The following is a 22,356-nucleotide window of genomic DNA, read 5'->3' as shown; positions in this document are numbered from 1 at the left end:
CAGAATCTGTCATGTATAACCCACTCAAAATGTGTAACAAAAGTACTGCAAATCTTTTCTTACTTGCAAAAGAACTATGTAATGGCAGAATGTCTAGGGTATCCCAAAAAAGCTGTCTTGGAGGGGAAAAAATATTATCAACAAATCTTTTATGCTAAAATAGACTAGAAGGCTAGGAACAGAACTTTAAGGTAGAGCACCTGCCCTGCGTGTGTGAGTTTTGGGATTTGATCCCTAGCAATGCCAAACAAATAAACAAAATGGACTATAAATGAATAGTAGAATACTAAAGGCTTTGGAATGAGACAAGTGCAAGGAAACCATAACCTCTGCTCTCACATATATACCCTGAGACTCAAGTTCCTCAATTTCAGAACAAGGACTCTAATACTTACAAGGCATAGTTAATGAGAGAATTAGTAACATAACAGTTACATTTAAACAACACAGTTTCTGGGCAGCCTGACTTGTAGGCAGTCAGAATTAGGAATTTAAAAGTTATATGTACTTCACATAATATTATGGCCTCAAGGTCCATCTATTTACCTACAAATGACTCAAGGTTATCTTCATTTATGGCAAAATCTATAAATTCCACTTTGAGATATATATATAAATATATATATATAAATATATATATATATATATATGATAAATAGGAAGTAGGAAACCTCTTTCAAATGGCTGGGTTAACAAGTGATCAGCAGATGGATTAAAAAGAATTGAAGAAAGAAAAATGGAAATAGAGCTTTTACAAATGGGAAGGGGACCAAGAGTTGTAAGGCGCAGGGGGCAGGGTATAGGAAAAATATAGTTAAAATGTATTACGTACATGTACCAATTCCCCATGATAAATGTAATCATTACGTGCTGTAAACATGTACTAATAAAAAATGTTACATGTAAACAACACAGCTTCTAGGCAGTCAATTAGTAGTATGATTCTAGATTTAAACTTGGAAGGTTATGTACTGCTTTCTTTTCTCATTCTTCAAGAAAATCATCTAAAAGGGAAACTGCCATTATATCACTAACCATCACCCAAAGATGATCACAGAACAGGTGGCAAAACTGTTAATGTCATGGATTAAAGGAAGGAACTGCGGTCCAGAGGGAACGGAAGGTCTGGGGAGGGGATAAGAGGAATGGCGGGGAGAAGAAACCAGGAAATAGTTCTTTAGATCAAGTCAATGATTTATAAGTTTCACTTAACCTAAGTAAAAAAATTTCCTACCAGTAGTGGAGTACAAAGTAGAAAACAAAGATGCAGCATAGTTGGTTGCTGTCCTATTTAGCAAAACATTTACAGATTCTCTTGTATTTTAGGGAGTTTAAATCTATTTTTAAAAGTAAAACCATTGATAACATTTTCCCTATCCCTAAATTCTCTTTGATTTACTCATATTTAAAATATATTTAGTAAAAAGATGTGGTCCACTTTTTACTAAATTTAACTACATAAGATACAGATGATATTTGAAAAGATATAAGGGGAAAACAAGAATAAAAAAGAGGAGGAAAAAACTACCAATAATATATTAACCCAGGACTGCAGGGATGAAGGAAAAAGCTAAAAAATATCCAGGGCAAGATACACAAGGAAGATTAGCCACTGATTAGCATAAACTAGCAAAGCCATAAATTAGCCAAGCCAGGCACATATTTAGAAAAGCATAAACTGCAGTTAAACAATGCCACTAAAATCCACAGCACAATAGGAAGCTACTGACCAAAGGCACCTGTGGATAATGCAGGCAGGAAAGCCGGAGGAAGACAGCAACCTCGGACGAGGAGAGCGCTGTGATTAGGAACAGCATGTAGAAAGCAGAGTTCTTTCCTCAGTGGGGAAAACAGGGGCACCCAAAGAAAGAGAGGCACTCTCAAAATAGGGGTCACAAAAGGACAGACAGAATCTATATAATCAAGAAAACAACATCTAGAGCCGGCGAGTTTAGTCCTAGAGCCAGTGCAGATGTGAGAATTACCTGTCTAAAACCGAAATATGTGCTCTGAAGTCACTTTTAACATATGGAACTATCCTATTTCAACCCCTTAAGCTCCGCACTCCTCTCATAGTGAAGCAGAACACCAGCTTGCAGCTTAGCACCCAAACCAGCTCATCAGATGACAATAGGCCAGCAGACAATACCCCCACTGAACCACTACAGGTTCTGCCCAAGGCACAAAGGCAACAGACAGTCTGGTGCCATAAGCAGATCTGCCTCTTTTAGAGTCCAGTCTATGAGCCTAGATAGTTGCATTGATAAGAGGTTATGTTTTTTCCCCTTCAAATGGCACTCTGAGGATAAATGACAATAGCACCACTGGACAATAGTGTGGATTATGGAGCCACATAGTCTGGGGGAGGGGGTATATTTGAGTCTGAACTCTACTAGGTAGCAGCTGGGTGAGCTTGGACAAGCTTGTTCCTCAATTTTCTCACCCATACAATGAAGTTACTATTTGTCCATTCTCATAGCATTGCTCTGAAGAGTTAATTAATTCCTACAATACTTACAACTATCTTTGGCACATCGTACATCAGCAATAAAGTTAGCTGCTGTTGTTTCATTACTACCATTGTCTAATATTTTGTAGTCATTTCATATTTATGCTGTGCATGATTACTGGTTTTATACAGAAAATAGTTTTAATAAATGTATATACTCAGATGATGATTTAGAAAGATTAGTTCTGTGAAATATCATAGCCACTGGTAGTCACTTAAAAATAAGTGCAATTTAAGGGATAATATGTGAGGTGATCTGAAACATTCCTCGGTTAACTCCTGGCAACCTCTGAGCTGCTGTTCTAAAAGATGCTAGCTAGCTTCAAAGCAGGCACAGGGCTTTATTAGAATTCATACTCTGCCCTTTTTATTTTTTAACATTTATCTACCAAGTATTCTCTTCATTTAGCATAATGCACTAGATCCCGAATTTTCCTCTTTTGTTCAGAAAGCAACCTGAAGCATTTTCTGAGCCAAGCCGCCATCCAGAGTTGGGGAGGGCTGTGAGGACAGGCAGAGGCCCACACGAGGTGCATGAGCCATGGTCTCAGGAAATGTAACTCAGAGCTGAGCTGAAAGCCCAAGGCTGATGCTATGGTCTCACCTCAACATAGATGTGTCCATTCTCTGCCACGGAGAAGACCCCTTGGGAGGGCACCAGGAAGAGGTCGGTGGTGTACAGCTCCATGTTGAAAGTGATGTTTTCATCGGGCCGTTCCTGGAAGCTACTGGGATTCCCCAGTTGCCTCAAGCTACAATTAAACTGTAAAAAAAGCCCACAGATAAATCACAGTCGTAGGAAGGATGAAGGCCTAGTAGCTTTGTAAGTCTTGGCCTTTAACATACAACTTTATTGGCTGATAGTCCCTAATGAAAGTCAAGTACATAGACAACATTCTCCATGAACTACCTACTGAAAGCCAACACGCACCATCACAATTTCAGGACGGCTGAAGGGGAGAGCATCTCCTTCATCCAAATCTCCTGGAAATCCATTATCACCTGACTCCAAATCTTCATAACCGTCTGGCCAGCCACTGCTGTCCCCAGGCAATGGAACCTGTATCACAATCTAAAAGGCAAAGAAAGGACAGTCATTGTTACACACACACACACAAAAAAAAACCCTAACCATGGGCATTTTGGTCTACTTCATGTAAATACCCAGGTAACAATTCAGACGCAAATTAAAAATCTGACTTCAACATTAAAAACTTACAAGCTTTTTTAAGGATTTCACCTTCAAAATTTTATAAAAAAATATGACCAATGCAAATTCTAGAAAAGATCTGAACTAAAATTTGTATTTTCTATGAAAAATATAGACTTATTTGATAACTATATTGAATAATTATAAATTACCTAGGGTGGGAAAACTCTACACACTGAAATAGAGTTGAATGGGGTTGTCAACAAGCTTATATATATTGGGAATGGGGGCTCTTTTCCTTTGGGTCTTTATTTAAAAACGCTAAGCAAGACTAAGAGTTGGCTATTGCACAGAGCTTTTATTATGTGCACCCTTTAAGATTTGCAGAAAGTCTGGCTTCAGTTAGAAACAGAGAACCCAAGGTTTACAATGGAGTCAATCTCATCTCTTCTCTTACATTCCCCTTCTGCTCATTTCTTTCCCAGTATCTTTCTGTACGGTATACACATCCAGAAGAGAGTATGTTCTTTTCCAGGACAATCTACTTCAACTCTGGCTGAAATTATTGTTTCTGGATTAGTTCTAAGTGAGATGGAGAAGGTCATTCAAGACCATGGTTCTACAAATAAAACCTTAATTTCTTTCCACTCAGTATTATTAGATTCTGAACATGATGCAAAACAAAAATATCTCACAATTCTAAAAAAAAAAAATTACTGGAAACAGTTATAACTAAACAAAATATTCATCGAAGGGAATAGAAAGGGAAGAGTCTGAAGAAAAACTGCCACTCTCTCCTTTACCAGGCCCTCAAAAGAAAATACTGATGCAACTGAAACAAGTACCCAGGCTATTGCTTACTCTACAATCATACTAAAGTTCATAAAAATATACGAGAAAGAAGGGTCTCTAAGAGGTCAAGCTGTGCCTTTCTCTCCTGAAGCAACTGATACTTTTTGTTCTTAAACAGATTATCATACCCTGTTACTGGTGTTAACTCGGACATCAGTTTTTAAATGCTAAAAGTCAAGTACAGCTGTAATATATGACATTCGCTGCATCAGGAGATACTGGATAACTGCAAGAAAATTAGCGTTGTAGTCAGCATGAAATCAAAGGTTAATTAATTATTTGTATAACACATGGGTATTTGCTAGGGAAGCCTGGTACTGAAGAAAGATTGCTGGACACAAAGGCATCAGGAAGTAGACTCAATCCTAGTGTTGCCATTAACTAGTCACTTGAATCTATGCAAGTCTTTTAACTCCCGAGTTCCATTTCCTCACCTGTGAAATGAGGAAACTGAATGAGATATCTCAGGGTTCTTTCCAGCTCCAACATTCTGAGGTTCTCTGAAGAATAATACACTTGGGCCCACAGAAGAGCTGCTGCCATATAACGACACTGACCAGAGGCCTCTTCTCTGGATTGGGTCAAGATACCTGCTCACTGGCGGGGGAAAGAACCAGCAGCCACAGTCACCCGATTCCGTGTCAGTGCTGCAGCAGGTGCTCAGAGCACACAGACACATACTCTATGCCAAGGTAGATGCAGGATGTCTGAGCCTTATCCCTACCATCGAAAGTACAATCCTAACTACAAAATTAGCACTTTGAAGTTCTTGTGAGATTTCATGTTTCAAATCCTTTTAAAATTCACTACCTACCTTAGTCTCTATCTCTCAGAGAACAGATTTGAACTGAAGAGAAAAGATTAGATGAACCGACAAGAAAGCCTGCTGGAAGTTTAGTTATTGTAATGGTTATCACTGCGAGAAATCTATGGACTCTTTCTCCAGGTAACCCCTAAATGTAGGATTTTTCATAGAAGTGGAGAAGGTGACTTGATAATTCTTTCCAGGTCTTTTTAGATTTTAAATTCTCACTTGGATCTTTATTTTTGAGGAAGCAAGGGGCCCTCTCACTTCTGGATAAGGCCCAAATAAAGCCAGAGAGGCCATATATCTGGTTAGAGCTTCTCACATGTAACGAAGGGCTTGGATTTTATCCTGTAAAGACCAGGCCATCTGATGCTTCAGCTTGCCATACATAGAAGGAGATCATGATCACTTTGCTAGCGAACGCTTTGCCATCAGGAGATGGAAGGAGCAAGAGGGTGAGATCACACAACTTCAGCTGAGAGAATAAGGCCTTCCAACTCCCAAAGACTCACCAGTAAAACAAATCAAGAGCTCAGGGTGAAGGTGCATCACATTTTGTTGAGAACTGACTCCTGGCTTCATTCAAGTATATCATTGTCATAGAAAGATAAGACTAATCCTAAGGGAACACCCAGCAATTCTCTGGAGAAGGGCAGAGCTTTGTTGTGGAGAACACTCACAGAGTTATAGTAAACCACACCATGAGAGGCTGACTGCCGGTGCCGAGTTCCACAGCCATTGAGAGGAGACTCCAAAATGAAGTGCGTGCCGTTCATCTTGGCCTTGCAGGAAGGATCCAACAGAGTGAGCTCCATCCCCGAGTGGCCGCTGGTCTGAAAAACAACCACCGAAGATATGCTGGAGGGCTCACAGGCAGTCCTTTGTGCGCAGTGAACACACATGACCTGATCTTCCAAGTAAAGGTGGCTGATGGCCTGTATCCTGGCCCCTGCCCCACTTATCTCTTCCCAGCTGACCACCTGGGAACGGCCCAGGAATTGTTTGTTGGCTTTGGAAATTCAGTAGCAAAATATTGACATACAAAGCTCTGGAAACCCCCTCCCCTTCACTGAGAACAACAGGAACCAGGTGAGACTCCCAGCCAAGCAGAAGTGGGACCATCCAACTAAAAACCATGCCAAGTCTGCAAAAGTAAGAGACAGCGTGAACACAGAATGGGGCAAGATGGGAAAGGAGGTGGCCTCCTCTTTTTTATTTATTTATTTATTTATTTATTTATTTATTTATTTTTGGTACCAGGAATCAAACTCAGGACCTTGTGCCTGCCAGGCAGGTGCTTGTGTCACTGAGCTATATCCCCGGCCCTTCTCTTCTCTTTTAAACAGACTGCACTGACCTGAAAAGAATCCTTTTCTACAGCCACTATCATCTTTTCATTGTCACATTTGACCGATGGGACAATATCCATGCTCCCTTGTGCCTCTTCCGGTTCTCTGGGACCAGGAAACAGTTGTATGCTGGGGATGACGGAATCCTTTGGCCTCAGGATCCTATCTTCTCCCCCTTCCCTCCAGGCTCGCCTGGAGATATCAGGGAAAGGAAAGGGGAGACCTCCAGTTCGGCCACCCCCGCCCTGGAAGGGTGGCTTCTCCGGGCCAGGCAGGATGACTGGGTCCAGCAGGATCTGCAGCCCAGGAGGGATGGTATGGACTTCCTCATCTCTCATTTCCTCTGTGGCAACAGAAGAAGGCAAATCATCATCAGTGTGTGATGCCAGGCCACAATCACCATGCTTAGAGGCAGAGCAGGAGGAATTAGCACAGAACGGGCAGCGTAAAATTATATTTAGCAAGCAATGTTCACAAGCAATGGGGAAGGCTGAATTCCAGTCTTGGTGCTCTACTAACTGGGTGGCTCTTGACCATCCCTGTGCCTCAGTTTCCCAAATTTTAGAATTAGGGAGTTGGATTATATCAGTATCTTAACCTTGGATGTACACTGAAATCAGTTTTGAAGCATAAGAAAAATCCCTGTGCTCAGGTTATACTCCAAGCCAATTAAAGTTTAGACTCTCTGGGGTGGGACACAATCAACACACTTTTCAGCACCCTGTATGACTGCAATGTACAGCCAAGGTTGAGAAACTTTTGGTAGATATTCCTGTAATATATAAATAAAAAAGCTAAACATCTGTGACTCAAATTAGGTGGGGCAATATCATTCCACTCAAAAGCCATTAGAATACTTTCCTTGAATTTAGAGAGTTTAAAAAAATAATTTCTCAAAAGATTTCCTAAAATAATAATAGTATTTTTACTTATGTATTCCTTATGGTGCTGGGATCAAACACCCAGGGCCTCAGGCATTTTATGCAAGTATCGTACCATTATCTATACTCTCTGCCCCAACTCGGGTATTTTAAAATTATTTTACTACTTCTTTTTTAACTGCTAAATTCTAGAAGGTACTGAGTTTCCTCACTAGTAGAACTCAGTACCTAAGGGAAAATAAAGAGCTGCTCAGACACACTTATTGCTTCAAAGAGAGAGAGATTTCCATACATGATACATTCAAGATGCCCTACTTTCTACTCACTATCTAAGGCAGCTGGTGTGTATCTGAAGTCAAATCCAGGTCAGTGGAGCCTGGAAATGAAGATGACTGGCGACCTTGAACTCTCCTTCAATATAATCCTTTGGAAAAGGGTGCTACAGCTGTACGAATCCCAGAGAAGTCATAGCTTCGGAGGCTCTTTAACTTGTACATTAGTTAAAACTTTTACGACAGCCCTGTAAGGTAGGTGCTATTATTTTCCCTCTAATTACTAAAGAGAAAGCTGAGGCCCAAAGGTTACACAACTTCTCTCCAAATAATGAGTAAATGGTGGCACTGGAACTTGAACCTAAACTTGTAATCTTCATTGTACTGGCATTGCACTCAGTGGAACCAGGGGGTAAAGAAAAGGTCTGGGGATCAGAAAACTTGGGCTCAAGTTATATTAGTTATAAGGCTGGAAATTCTGGAGAACTTGAGGCTCTACTTTCTGCTCCCCCAAACAGGAGTGACAACTCTGTCCTTCCCCCTGGGTAATAAAGCCCAAGTACGAGCCCTGCAGACTATTTTCCTGTAAGAGTCGGCCAGTGACCATGAACTGCTCCCCTGCAGTCCTAACCCAATTGTATCTTCAGCCATGTGCGGTCATTAGGTACCTCTGACAGCACCAGGCTAATTTGTTCCTAATACAATCATAATACATATGGTTTACAACAAATTTTCTGCTACACCATCAACTCTGTGTTATGAAAATCTGTATTATAATCTTGCTAAAATAATCTGTCACAATTCTAGATAATTATATGTGTTGTGGTAGAAAGCATCAAAGAAAATATTAAAATGTGTAACAGAAAAACACCACCATTCAAGCTGAAGTGAGAGTTCCTCACAGGAAAACTTCATCTGGAGAGTATTTTTCATTGAAACCTCCTGAAAAGTCATACTTACCATTGTTTTCAACTCTAACATGAAATCTGTTAGCCACAGGAGCCACTGTGTATGATGTCACTGGACTGTAGCCGTTGTCTAAAGCCCACTTCACCAGGTTCTCTTGAGTGGAAGGAATGTCATTTCTTATCGATGTGGTCATCGTCATGGATCTTTCACTCTCTTTCCCAAAGCCAATGCTGTTGGGAGCCTAAATAAACAAACAAACAAAAACCAGCAAAATTTCACTCATGACTCCAAAAACAAAAATACTTTAAATAACAATAATTAATAAATTCCAGATTGTATGTGAGGATTATTTATTCTTTTGATCCCTATTTTCCTTGGGCTAAGAACGCTTCTGTGAAAAACCTTTGACAGCAGATGAAGAGATACCTACTCATGCTGTGTGACCACAGCATCTGGATTGCTTGTATTGATGAAAATAATCCAGTGACAGCTGCGTAAGCTACACATGCTAAATATACCTAGTCTACCCCTACAGAACTAGTTCAGTGGTTACATTATTAACATACAATACCAAATATGTATATCAGACTTTTTTATTTTTATTTAAAGTTATGTATAAAGTATACAGGTGCACATGTTATATGACCCCCCCAAAATAGGTCGATGTTTCTACTTTTGTGCCCGTATTTAAATGAAAGGTGGCACAACCTAGTGACTTCACTGTGGAAGACGTTATTAAATTCCACATGGTGGGGGCTGGGGATTTAGCTCAGCGGCAAAGCGCCTGCCTGGCAAGCGCAAGGTCGTGAGTTCGGTTCCCGGTACCGGAGAAAAACCAAAAAAAAAAAAAAAAAATTCCACGTGGTTAAACAACAAATGTTTATATTTCATCTATAATTTATGATCATCTTACCCATCTTTTAATTGTGTTTATTTCCCAATTCTATTCACTGAATACGCCTACATTTTATGTTCTAAAATGTTAATTAAAGTGAAAAGCCCTTTAGGTACCAATATTTTATTCAGTAAAATAAGGAGATCATAACCTGTTTCACTGTGGAATCAGTTACAAAAATAAAATGAGAGGTATAAATGGAGTCTTAGTAACCAGGACCTAGAAAGGAAGAGGAGTCATTACTGACTTCTGTGGCGGTAACCCTGTCACAGGGAAAGGGAGCTGAATGCTTCAGAGGGTCCCCAGTGGGAAGACACATTTTCAACAACTGCTCCAACAGGGCTGGGAAGCCCTTCCAGTGTGCAGATTATACCATTTTCATGCTGAATAAAAGCCACTTTAATTTCCATGCCCAATGATTTTCTCCTGCATATATGCAGCATTTTCCCTAAATTCCTCATTTGTTTCCCATTCTGTTTGCTCCTAACATGACTAAATATTAATCCTTTCCCACTGTAAAACCATAAAAGATTCACAGGCTCTAAATTCTCTTGGCCTCTTCGGTTGTGGGAGATTGGCTGAGGACATACACTTCAATTCAAGGCTTTAAGGATCTCACCCGGTCTGTTCTTCTATTACCCAAAGTGCTTATCTGAGGGAAGACTGCCAGACTGACCAGTCACAACCACTGCACACAAAGGAACCAGATGGAGTTTTAACCAAGTTCCATAGCCATCTGTAAACTCAGCCTCACAGATTCAGAATAGTTCAGCTCTGATTCAGAGGAACTCCTTAGAGGAATAAAACGAAAGGAAGAGGAGGAGGAAGAGGGAGGAAGGGGGAAGAAAACAGAGAAAAAAGAAAAGAAAGAAAACTAAAATACGGTAAAGCAGGATCCAATCTGCTGCTAGAACGTTTGACTCATTTGGTCACCAGCAGTTGCTTCCAGCCTTTCAAAGCAGCAGATCGTTTTGATTGGCTGGAATCACAACCTTGGCCTAAACAGTGCTGCCTGGCCTCATCTGCCCTGGTCTTGCATGTTGTTGGCCAGCTGAGAAAATACTGTATTGTCAGAATATTTTCATCATAACTATCATCTGCCCTTTTACACCAATATGGTATAATTTGTCTATACCTTTCCACATTCCATCTATAGAGCTGCACTTAAGGATAGGAACTTTTTAAAAGACTAGATATCTATCCACACACTTATAAGCAGTAAGCCTTCGCATAATGGTAGGCAAGCTGGTTCTCAGCACTGAGCAAATTCTTCTCTCTTTATTTCCTGGAGTTCTCAGGCTTTTTCCAACCATAGTGGAGGTAAAGAGGAATTCAAACAGGTCTCCAAATACCACCACCATCTTCCCCTGCCACATCTTTAGCAGAAAAGATGAGCTAAGTTAAAAAGTCTAAGTGTCTCAACGTTTGTCCCCCATATGTGCATCAGAACTGACTTGGGGCAGGCCTGTGAGGGGAAGGTGGACTAAAGCGGGCAGTGCCTACACTTGCTGATTTAAAAATGACTTTTCTAAGAATAAGGTGTCCACCACCAATTTGTAACTCCTAAGGCCATATAAATCAGTGTAAGACGATCAAGTTTACTTGATCTCTTCTTTTTGGTTCTGGTTTTTTTCCTCGCTGTAGAAATGATCAAGCATTTGCCATAGGGAACTTAAGGAAAGAACCAGAGCTGGACATGACAGCGTGGACCATCCAGGGTTCCCGTTCTTGCCCAGCACCACCCTTTGATCTCTTGGAACATTTTGCCATCTGAAGGGTGCATTCTCCCCACACAGGCACAAGGCATCCATGTTTAATGTGCTCTTATTTATTTATTTATTTATTTTGGTTTTTCTCCGGTACCGGGAACCGAACTCACGGCCTTGCGCATGCAAGGCAGGCGCTTTTTGCCGCTGAGCTAAATCCCCAGCCCCTAATGTGCTCTTATTTAAAGTTACCCCATCAAGCCCCTATGGTTACTTGAGTAGACATTTTTCTTTGTTTCACCTCGTTTAGAGAAATACTCTAATTGTTTCTATAAATATACTCTTAAAGAGAGCTCCTATGGAAGAAAGATGAGCCCCCTTTTTTAATGCTAGGCACCATGTGAGGTACTTTACATATATTATCATATTTAATCCTCCTCTAAAATAAGGAGAGAGATGTTGCTATTCCTGTGTTAGAGAAGGAGAACCAGAGACTCACAGAGAACTCAAGATGTGCAGGCACTGTGTCTAGTACTTTATACAAAATATCCTGTAGGCCTTAAGCAATACTTGTTGAATGAATGAATGAACGAACAAATAAACTAACTCAGTTAAACTATTGCAAGTGGGTACTAGCATCATCCCCATTTCACAGGTCAGTAAACAGGTGAAACATCATACCTATTTCATACCCATTTCACAGGGAGTGTTCAGTTAGACTGCCCAGTATCTGCTGGGGGGTAATGACAATCAGAGAAGCCTTGAATCTAGCACTGTGTGACCCAGAGCCAGGGTTCTTTCCACTCCAGCATGCTGTCTGTACTTAAAATATTAGAAATAAGTCTCTATAAAACATTCTTCCCTTTCTAAGCAGTAACTTAAACCTTTTTATTACCAGGTACCTTTCTTTTCCCTACAGCCTAGTCACAATTCACATCTGAGATAGGGAGTTAGGAAATCACCAAGCATGAAACTGATTGGGAGAAAAAAAAAAAAAGAACATCATGAAACATTACCTAATTGTTTAGTAATGTTGTCATGCATTGTCCAAAATTGGCCTGGAACAGGAGTACAGCCAAGAAGAAGAACATAAACAGATCTTTCTTGGGATGAGCGATCTCATCTCTAGCCTTTCTGATTCATATGAGAGATGGGACATTCCCAGTGAGCTCCAGGCTGCCATGGACCAGGCACACATGCTCAGGGAGAAAAGAGCCACTGAAGGGTCAGGACTGAAAGAATATTTATACAAGAACTCTGGCTGGGAATTAAAATGTACCGTATGTTTTTTTGCCTTTCAAAGCATGATTCCCTTTCCTGTTTTTGTTATTTTGAAATTAAAAACATTTGCTTGGTGTGCCAGGCAGCAAAAAATCAGGAGACACCCCAGGTCACCAACACTCCTCATGCCATGCCAGGGAAGGCAATAAAAGTATCTGTGACTTCAGAAAAATCACGGCTGGGCTTTGTGCTTGACACCAAATTAATGTATCACCGTTACACATAATGAATTACTGGGACCCTCTCAAAATTTAAGAAAAAAATGTAAAAACCCACAGGAACCAGAAAAGATTACTTTAAAATTAAGATGTGTATGCTCTTGGCTTTGCCTGCTGCCTCCCGCAAGCGCCTTTACATGATGTTGCCTAGGAAACTGTTGGCTTCACTCATACTGTATCACATGGAAGGTGCCATGCACGAGTGAATAATACCCAAACCAAAGACAGCCCTCTCCTAACATATTTAAAGCATAAAATCCACTCCAACTGATTGAATGCAGATGAAATACAAGTTGGTCAAGCGTTTTCAAAAAAACAGTGCATAAAATTTTGGGCCCACAAAAGAGATGCTAAAGGAGTTTTTAAAAATGAGAGAGACTTTTCTCTAACGTTCCATAGTATTCACTCCAATAGTATGCCAAATAGCCATTTCCTAAACATATCTGAGATAAGATTTATTTCACCAGACTTCAACATCCCAACTTTTCCGGAAGCTAGCTGCTATTTCCTATCATGCTAACCAGCGGAGCCTCCTCAGTGCATGACTTGCATGAAATAAGATGTTTAAGGAACAGGCTGGAGCATACTCAAAGCTCCTTGATTCTTCTATCAGTGTCCCAGCCCTAAGAGTTTGAAGCAAGCCAAAACGCATGCTGATACTATGTATTCAACTGAAAAAGAAAAGTCTATGATGTTAGCAGGGGTCAGTCTAATTTTCCATATCTTCCCCAAGTACATAACCCCAAATAAAATCTGATATTCAGGACACAAGGCCCTTACAGGACATTCAACAATAAAAGGCTGAGCAGTAATTATCCTACACTTACTGTGTCTAGAAAGGGCCTTTCAGGAATTTCACAAATGAGGCAACTAGGGTTCAGAAAGGCTAAAGGACTTGTCCAAGGTCACAATTTATAAATGAAGGAGTTAAGACTCACAGCCAGGTCTGCCTTAGCCCTAGAGACCATATTTTAACCAACACACTGACCAACCTTGTCAAGAGAAACCAGGAGAAGCACTTTTATAAAAGTAAAACCTGAGAGAGTTCAGAGAGTCCAAAGAGCTAGACCCTTTACCAAATAACACACCTAAGCACAGTTTACTGCCACTCATCGAGACAAAAAAAAATTCAATCAACTTACAATAACTTTCAAGTTTCCTTTAACATCAAAAGATTTGATCACCCAGTTGACAGACTTTTTACACTTCAAGATCAGGATAAGATTTTTGACCACCGCAGGATCCTCTGGAGAAGGTCTTATGTCGATTATTATATCCACCTGGAAGGCACTGAGGATGGAAAACAAAGGCAAAGTGAGGACCTAAATGCCAGAACGTTGCAGCTATCTCCCTTCTTCCAAGTCTTCATGTTTCTAGTGTCTGGCCAGTTGATTAAAAAGCTGGAGTCCATCCCAGGCAAATGACATGTGCAAAACAGATTGTTACTGCACACACAACAAAATGGTTTTACATAACAATAGAAATACATGCCTGCTGACAATTAGCCACTCAAGTTTTTCTCTTCTTTGGGAAGGGAAAAGGTGGTTATTTCATGCAGCCACTGTTTGAAATGGACTTGAACAAGCCAGAGTAGTTCACTTTTGAAGCACAATTGTTGCTTTTCCAACCTACACCTTCACTGTGCAACTCCAACTTGCTGTGTGCTCAGAGTCCTTCAGAACAACAAGCGAGTGGCAGTTTGGTGAGGAGGGCAGCTGGGGACCGGGAGGAGCGAGGCAGGCTGGTAAGTAATAAGGAAACTTCAGGATAAAGTAAGAGGCAAAAGGCTAGTGGTACTCAGGCTGAAGAATCTGACCAACATAAGGTTTGCTTAAGCCATTAACAATTGTATACAGGATTTTTTTTTTGTATCGGGAATCGAACTCAGGACCTTGCGCTTGCCAGGCAGGCGCTTGTGCTGCTGAGCTATATATCCTCAGCCAAGCAATTGTAAAGAATCATATCAGCAGTTACTTTCTCAAACTTCTGGACATATTGCTATTAACAAAGAAAGCAGATGGTCAACCAAGGGGTTGCTAGAAAATTGATGAGTATGACCCAATTTCTAAGAATCAAATATAAAAGAGAATTTTTTATTAAACAATAACATCTTTGTCTTTCTGAATTTAAGGGAAGAGTCTTTATGTCTATCTTGATTCTACACACTTACGAAGCACAAAGTGAGTGGTATCCCCAAAGAGGCCTTAGGCTTAATATCAAAGCACACTGGCCAGATTGTTTCTATTCCCATTCCTTCTTAATTTTCCACTAATTCCTCATGTGGGACTGAATGGAATCTTACCAAAACTGATGTATAGTTTTTTTTTTTCACTTTTGAAATCAAAACAATTATAAATTCAACCTTAAAATTCCTCCACAATATAAATTTAAATTCCTAAATCACTAGTCCGCATGAAATAGAGGCTAAAGTGGGAGAAAAAATTTTTTCTTTTTCCTTTTTCTTTCTTTGAAAAATTTTCTAATTATTCTCCAAAGGGAGGGCCAAATTGTTAATCCAAGGGTAGGAATATGACTCAGAAAAAAAAAGAAAATAAGAGAGAGGCTAGTTGTATGTAATGGTTTCTTGGTATGCTATCATGAAGAGCTTTTCCCCAACACACGTACCCCCCACACACACACATAGTCTCTCTCTCTATCTCATGAACACAGAGCTTTAAAGCAAACAGTTCTGCGTGTGTAAGCGCTCTGAGGACTATGAACAGAATTTTATTCAGAACAGAACGTTACTAAAATGAAAATTATGTTAATAAGGCACATTTCATAACTTTCTCAAGATGGATAAATGTCAGAAGGGATCAGGATGGAGCGAGAGTAACTGTTTCCTGTAACTGGTACCCAGAAATTTAAAACAGCTTCAGGAACTCCTCTGGACTACATGGAATCTAGAGACAGATGCAAAAAATAAACTACTGCACTTTGCCTTACTTCCTCTTCACAGTTCCTGTGAGCCACAGGAGTCCTTTCCTCCTGTGGGGAAGGGGGCCTGCATCCCTCCCTCTCTATGAATCGGGAAAGATTTTTACTTTCACCTCTTCTCAGTTTAAAAGAAACACACACATCCTTGCTCACCTGTAAGGATTAGAGCTGGGGGTGATTAACTCGATGATGTGTACTTCCTTATCCCGGGGCTGGCTGGACATCACACACCCTTCTGCTGCTTTGGGCTGAAGGTATTCAGCGAGGTAATTGAGAGACAGAAAATTCTTCCCTATATTGCACGTGGGAGGAAACACTTGATCTGAAAGTAAGGAAGCACAGGGCAATCTGTCAAACACGGAGCTGCATAGAACTAGGCTCAGAGGGAAGAGGTGATGGCGAACCTGACCATGTGTTTGACCCAAGGACTCACAGGCCCAAAGGACAGACTGTGACCTCTGAAATGCTTCCCAAAAGGTTACCAGGGACTTCCTGCTGACCAATTCTAACGGCTTCTTTCGTCTACATCCTTTCTTTGTTCTTGTTCTTCATGGTAATTCTTACCCCATCCGTTTACTCTAACCTGTGTTTGGGTTTCTTTCACTGGAGTGGCCCACAACCTTCGGTACATGTCAGAGTCTATTTGTAGGCCCTCAGTCCAGATAACCTGATTCAGAGCATGAAGGTGGGGCACAGGCAGCCTTATTTTAAAGTTCCATAGTTTAGCCCAGTATAAATCAAGGCTAAGAACTTCAGCTCCTTTCTCAGTTCCCTGTTGCCTACGTTCCCAAGATGACCTCAGTTGTTCCTCATGGCTCTTTCCCACTTGAACCTAGACCAGAACTCATTTTCTGAGTTTCAGACTTGCCAGCTGTCTACCAAGCCATCTCCCACCTAAAATCCCAATAGGTATTTCATGGTTGGCATACTCACATTGAGTCCATTCTCTATCCTATCCCCAAACATGCTTCTTCCCAAGTATTTGCAATTTAAAGTCATACCAGAACCAGTTACCTAATTAATTCCCTAGTCCACACATGTAACATAACTTTAATCATTCCCTTAAATTAATTCCTCACAGCACTTTATACTCTCAAGATTAAAGGTAAATGTTTGGGATAAACAGGGAAGGCAGACTTCCACTCCTTCTCACAGTCTTGACCCATACAACTGATGCTTCCATGGCTCTACATTTTTCAAGGTGGTTTTACAAACATCATTGTGCTGAGGGCTGCTCACCACCTCCAGTGGGCAAAGCAATGAAAGTACCAAGAGTCTGAAGACACTCCCCAGCGGCACATGCCACTTACACAGCGCTGAAGTTGATGGGATTTCCATCCAGTGGTTTAAATATTTAAACCTGAAGAAACTGCTGGCAGCATGACAGCTGGGACCAGTGTCAAGGAAGCTCTAGGTGTTGCAAGCTTTTCAGAAAAGGTAATTAGAGACCTGGCACTTTTATGAAACAAATTTCTGCCTATTTCATTTTAAGAATGGGCGCCAAGGTCCACATCCACTGAAAGTCTCACCTGATGGTAAAGAATCAACCCAGGATGTTCCAAGATTGGGTTGATACTGTGCCCCACCCCCACCCTTGTAACCTCCCTCACACTAAAGTCTGCAGCACACACAGCAGCACCATAGCTCCAACCACTGCAGCATCCCCAGCACCATTCCGGGAACCGAGCAGACCACAGCAGGCTCACTGCAAGTGAGCATTGGCTCTGCACTCGGCTTTCTTTTCCAAAAACCTCCTCAGAGAGAACAGGCTCACCAACTGGAGCTGCTAGAGCAGCCTTCCTTCACATCTGCTGAGAGTTTTGCCAGATGTGCAGATGAGGTATGCACACCCTACAGCTGCAGCCTTGTGATGCCTCCCCCAGATCACAGGATGGAAAATGATACTGAGACAGCAGGGTTGAAATTTAATTGCGAATCAAGTGTGTGTATGGGCCAGAGAATTCAAGAGACTAGGACCCTCCTGGGACTATGGCCTGCATTTCCAGTTCACAAGCATGCCTAGCTTGTCATTGGCACATAACAGGAAGCAGATACAGGTTTCTTGAATTCACAAATGATTGAGATTTGAGGTAAGTGACAAAAAGTTCACCTATGTTGCTAAGCCACTAGAAAAGGTTTAATTGTTCAAAAGTTGCTGTTATTAAGGGTTCCAGTCTTAGATGCCATTGTCACTAAGTTCAATAAGTTGATCACTTTTTGTTGTGTGTGTAGGGTTTTTTTCCCCCCACAAATGACTTTCCACATGCTTTGCATCAAAACTTTCATCAAGTGCCAAGTAGAAAGAAAACCACAATGGGGAATCCCCAGGGAGAAGTGTAACAAGTCTGGGGGTGGGGAGGAAGAGTATTTTTTGTTTTTTGGTATTTGAAGAAAGACCAACAAATGACTCTGAGACCCAGCATGATATACTCAGAGCAGGGATTAGTCTGGGAAGTAATGCGAATGCCTCACTTTTCTGCTGTGGAAACTGCAGCTCAGGAAGTAAATCATGTTGCTGAGGTTGACAGTTACGGAGACCAGTTGGGGTAAGAACTAACATTCTTCCACTCTACCCAGACAGGTCAGAACAATTCTCAAATGTGAGTAAGCACCACAATCACCTGGGGGGGCTCTTTGAGAACACCACCTGTTAACCCCTCCCCCAAGAGTTTCTAAAAAGGCATTTCTAACAAGTTCCCAGGAAATTCTGCTGCTGCTGCTGCTGCTGCTATTGTTACTGCAGCAGGAACTACAATTTGGAAACTGAGGTTTGAGCAGAGGGCGGATCATGGCTGGGATGGGGAGTAGGGGTAAAAGGAGGATAGAGACACATCAGCTTCTGTGAAACTAGCTCGTGAGGTTATCTCAGCGGAACCTGACTGAAGGTAACAGTCAATGACATTGCCTGTGATCCACCGACCGAACCAAGGAACCTCTAATTCTCCAACCACACTTTTTCATGGCTTAGATCTGGCTGGTGGCTGAAGACAAATTTCAGGGGTCCAAAAGAATTACCAAAAGGTTAACCAGTTTTTGCTGGGCTGGACACCAGGTCTTAAATTCACTTAAATTCACTTCCCTACCAATGTGCAGATTACCCACCTAAGTTATTCAGCCCCCTGCTTACAAGGCAGGTGACCACTATGCATAGAAACCCATGTACTATCAAAGAAACGGAGCCCAATATTCTCAATGCTACGATAACAAATTTTCTTATTCTGACAAATTCCAAAGGGTAATCAACATTCTTTCATGCTACTAGAATTCCACTTCAGATATGCAGAGCATTGGCCAAGGATTAGAACTTTTATTAAAACAGAGTTTTCATTTTGTCTCAATGGGGCTTGACCTCTGTTATTTGCAACCTGACTACCATAATAGCCCAGTAACAAATTTAAAATCCTTTGAACCCATCTCTCATATAAAACTCTTCCTCTCATCACACTGAAACAAGTCTTTCCATCCGGCAACGCACTTTCATTTTCAGGTTATGCTTCTCTGGCTAAGATTCAACACACCACCATCCAGCAACAAGCATTAGATTCAAGAGTCAGGAAACTTGCGTTTGAGATCTGGCTTTTCCACTTGCTAGTAATACAGATTTGAACAAATTTACTTAACGCTCCACTAAGACCTCTGTAAAATGGTGGAAATCAGGTCTCCTCCTGGGATTACTGTGGGGTTAAGTGGGATGCATGGGAAAGCCCTGATGTGGCCTCAATAAGCAGCACACACTCTTGATGTCACTGTCTATCTGTGTCTGTTTCACATGTACTTTAAAACAACCTTGATTCAAAAAAGAGCTGGGATCAAGCATTCAATGACCCTCCTTTCCCTGCCATGCTATCTGTGGAGGAGGTGACAACTGCGATAGAAAGAAAGCACTGGATGCTAAAGACCTGAAACACATGTTCACAGTCACCTGAGTATAACAAGGACTCATTCACAAGAGTTACTGCTTAACAACATGAGGTTCCAAATATACTCAACTAAAAATAATGATAAAAAATGTTTTATGAAAAATAATAGTCATCCTAAATTGGGTCACTGGCTATTTAAGCCTGTCTGCAAGGCAAGGAAATGGAAATGGGTAACGTCTTATCAAGGCCATATACTTCATTTCGCCAATAACTTGTAAGAGGCATTAGTATTGAACTATATTTAAACACTTTCCTTTGTTATTGCCCATATTTAAATGATTCCTCAACCATATACTGATACTGGCTTCAAATATGTATAGAATGATAGGTAAAAAGAAAGCCCAATCTGCTGACCCAGTTGCTGACCCCTTAATTCCACCACCTCCACCATCATCGTCATCACCACCATCATCAACATCAACATCAACATCATCATCACCATCATCATCATCATCATCATCATCTTTCCCACATTCTCCACTTCTCACCCTCCACTTACTTCTTCTGATGTCTGTGCACAGGCTCTAAATCCTACCCTGTACAACAGCTCCCACTCTCTATCAAGTGCACTAATCCCCATTTCTTACTTGGTCATTAGCAGGTCAATCTCCCCAGAAGGAAAAATAAAGAAGGGGAAGTGAGAGAAACAGCAAAAGCCCAAAGGCTCCCTCATGTCCCTGCCCACTACAATATTCTGGAATCCTGTGTTTCTTTGCCCTAATCACCTGGTTACAGAAAACTACCTGTCATAAACCAGTTATTAACTGAAGCCACTTAAAATTTACCTTCCCCCACTTTAATATAAATGTTTCTTGCTATCTTGAGTTCGGTAAATGAAGTGACTGCTCCATACTCCTTTTGGGCCCAATTTAACAGATGTTCATTTCCATGGGGGAAGTTCCTTTCTTCTGTTTTTGCTGTCAAGGAGAAGTTTCCTGATGAAAACCGGACCACAGAACCCTGAGACACCTAGAGGAAACAGAACGCATTGTTAACATGGCTCAAGACATCTCAAGCTGAATCACAGAGAAAGCACTTAGCAGATCACTCACAAGTATTCATCAATAACCAATGTGTCTCTTCCTGCTGTTACATAGGCAAACCAGGCTTTCAGCATCTGGTTCAAGAAACAATACCAAGCTTAGTTCTCCCAAACAATGGCAAAAGTCCCTTCAAACTTTGAAAGAACTTTGTGATGGGAGACTGAATTTTGCATTGTGAGTAATCTGAACTATCTTTGCTATTCTGCATCTATAAGTTTAATTAACTATAGACTGAAAGCATTTGAGGAAAAAGTTATACCTACACTAAAGATGTATAGATTTTTTCTTGTCATTATTTCCTGAACAATATAGTGTAACTATTCTCATAGCATATACACTGAATTGGGTATTATAAGTAGTCAAGAGATAATTTAAAGTATACAGGAAGATATGTGTAGGTTTATATAAAGGCCTTGAGCACCTGTGGGTTTTGGTATTGAGGAATGGTCCTGGGACCAGTCCTTCCTGGGTACCAAAGGTTGACTGTCATGTATCGCAGGTCAACCGGGAAGCACTGGTGGGTGTTCTCACGGAATGGGCTTTAGAATCAGGGCGAGTGATCTTCTGCAGCTGCAGCATCTGCTGACAGAGTCACCACAATAGAGACCCAGCAAGAGTCCTTTCAAGTTCTTCTGAGCACTGAGATAAAAAGAACGGCTAAAGGTTGCCAGTCTTCTACTACATTCCTCTGTGTGATAGCAGTGAGATGAATGTGTATAACAGTTTATTTTGTAAGACTCCCAAATTTTCATAGCTAATGAAGAGACTGTTGAACTGACCCTAATAAAACCTGGAGGATGAGGTACACAAGTACCATACTACTGTTATATGTATTTATAGCAGTGCTGACAACTTCACACGGTGTACAAATAGCACATACAAAGGAAAACAATCATCTCGTTACTGTACTGTAATCAAACTTAGCTGCTGGTGAAAATATGCATGCCATGAGCTTGTATTTATAAAACAACTGACCTTAACCATGTCAAGTTGGAAACACAAAATGTGGGCAAAAAAGGTTAACAGTTATACAACTATAACTGTCTCTCATTAAATTTCACATTAACTATTCATAACAAAAGCAAGTCATTCCTGATGGGGTTATAAATTGCCAGACCAAAACAGCATGTTGAAGGCAGAGATTTTACTAATGCATCTATTACTTACAGCAGCATTTCCAACCTTAACATGAGTACAAAATAGTACTTATCCAGGTATTATGCTAAGAATTAATATAGTACTTAATTCGATTATATATACACTTACTTTTCTTAAAATGCTGGCTAATGACTACTTCAATGATTTGATCCCATGATATACTAACAGTTGAAATGTGAAATCACCTGAAGAGTTTCTAAATACTCTGATGCCCAGGGCACATCTCAGGCCAGTTAGAATCTTGGGATGAGGCTCAGGCATCAGGACTTTTTAAAGCTTCCAGCTGATTCCAATGTTCAGCCCCATTTGAGAATACTTCCTTCAATGAATATGAACTGATCCATAATGTGAAAGGCACTGTTGTAGCCCAGGCCCAGTGTGGGGCATCTGAGCTGCCTCTACAACTGTGGTTCTTAACCCTTAAATCCCTAATGATCCATTTTTGGAACGCCTTTAACAATGGAACAT

General features: G+C 40.9%; 1 protein-coding gene across 2 annotated transcripts in view; it reads right to left on the bottom strand.

Annotated features, from left to right (window-relative positions):
- Positions 1-22,356, bottom strand: part of Tgfbr3 (transforming growth factor, beta receptor III) — a 191,503-nt gene that overhangs the window by 30,832 nt on the left and 138,315 nt on the right. For both annotated transcript variants that reach the window (XM_005385063.2, XM_005385062.2), the window contains 8 exons: positions 20,473-20,656; positions 15,921-16,089; positions 13,973-14,120; positions 8,782-8,971; positions 6,677-7,011; positions 6,000-6,152; positions 3,441-3,581; positions 3,114-3,272 (listed from right to left, as the gene is read on the bottom strand). In XM_005385063.2, the coding sequence (XP_005385120.1) occupies positions 3,114-3,272; positions 3,441-3,581; positions 6,000-6,152; positions 6,677-7,011; positions 8,782-8,971; positions 13,973-14,120; positions 15,921-16,089; positions 20,473-20,656 (1,479 nt within the window). The remainder of the gene's footprint in view (positions 1-3,113; positions 3,273-3,440; positions 3,582-5,999; positions 6,153-6,676; positions 7,012-8,781; positions 8,972-13,972; positions 14,121-15,920; positions 16,090-20,472; positions 20,657-22,356) is intronic.

The sequence above is a fragment of the Chinchilla lanigera genome, unplaced genomic scaffold (assembly GCF_000276665.1).
Source record: "Chinchilla lanigera isolate Chin_1 unplaced genomic scaffold, ChiLan1.0 scaffold00022, whole genome shotgun sequence".
Lineage (NCBI taxonomy): Eukaryota > Metazoa > Chordata > Mammalia > Rodentia > Chinchillidae > Chinchilla > Chinchilla lanigera.
Note: the sequence above shows the minus strand (reverse complement) of the source record. Positions and strands in the feature narration are given on the sequence as shown.